This window comes from Rhincodon typus, chromosome 49 (assembly GCF_021869965.1).
Source record: "Rhincodon typus isolate 14 chromosome 49, sRhiTyp1.1, whole genome shotgun sequence".
Classification (NCBI taxonomy): domain Eukaryota; kingdom Metazoa; phylum Chordata; class Chondrichthyes; order Orectolobiformes; family Rhincodontidae; genus Rhincodon; species Rhincodon typus.
Window position 1 is genome coordinate 17129 of NC_063380.1, and position 315 is coordinate 17443.

General features: G+C 59.0%; 1 protein-coding gene across 1 annotated transcript in view; it reads right to left on the reverse strand.

Moving 5' to 3' along the window:
- The window catches only part of LOC109926524 (ubiquitin carboxyl-terminal hydrolase 5-like), a 17539-nt gene that overhangs the window by 3794 nt on the left and 13430 nt on the right, over positions 1-315 (reverse strand). The window contains 1 exon segment of the mRNA XM_048620973.1: positions 62-307. Within this exon segment, the coding sequence (XP_048476930.1) occupies positions 62-307 (246 nt within the window).

The following is a 315-nucleotide window of genomic DNA, read 5'->3' on the forward strand; positions in this document are numbered from 1 at the left end:
GTTGGGGGGGGGGTATACCCAGGTATTACCGTGTGTTGGGGGGGTTATACCCGGGTATTACTGTGTGGGGGTGGGGGTATACCCAGGTATTACCATGTTGGGGCGGTGGGGGGGGCGGGGTCCATCACTTACTTCACAGCCACCGACTTGGCCAGCAGGGCCGTGCTCCAGAAATCATCGACCTGCTCCGGCTCGGCGTAGGCCTGTAGGCAGGACTCGAACGGAATCTTGGCGCGTACCATCTCCAGGATCACACTCTTGTCTGCCTCGGCCTCACGTTTCTTCATCTCATACTCCGCAAGTTCCTCTGCAACA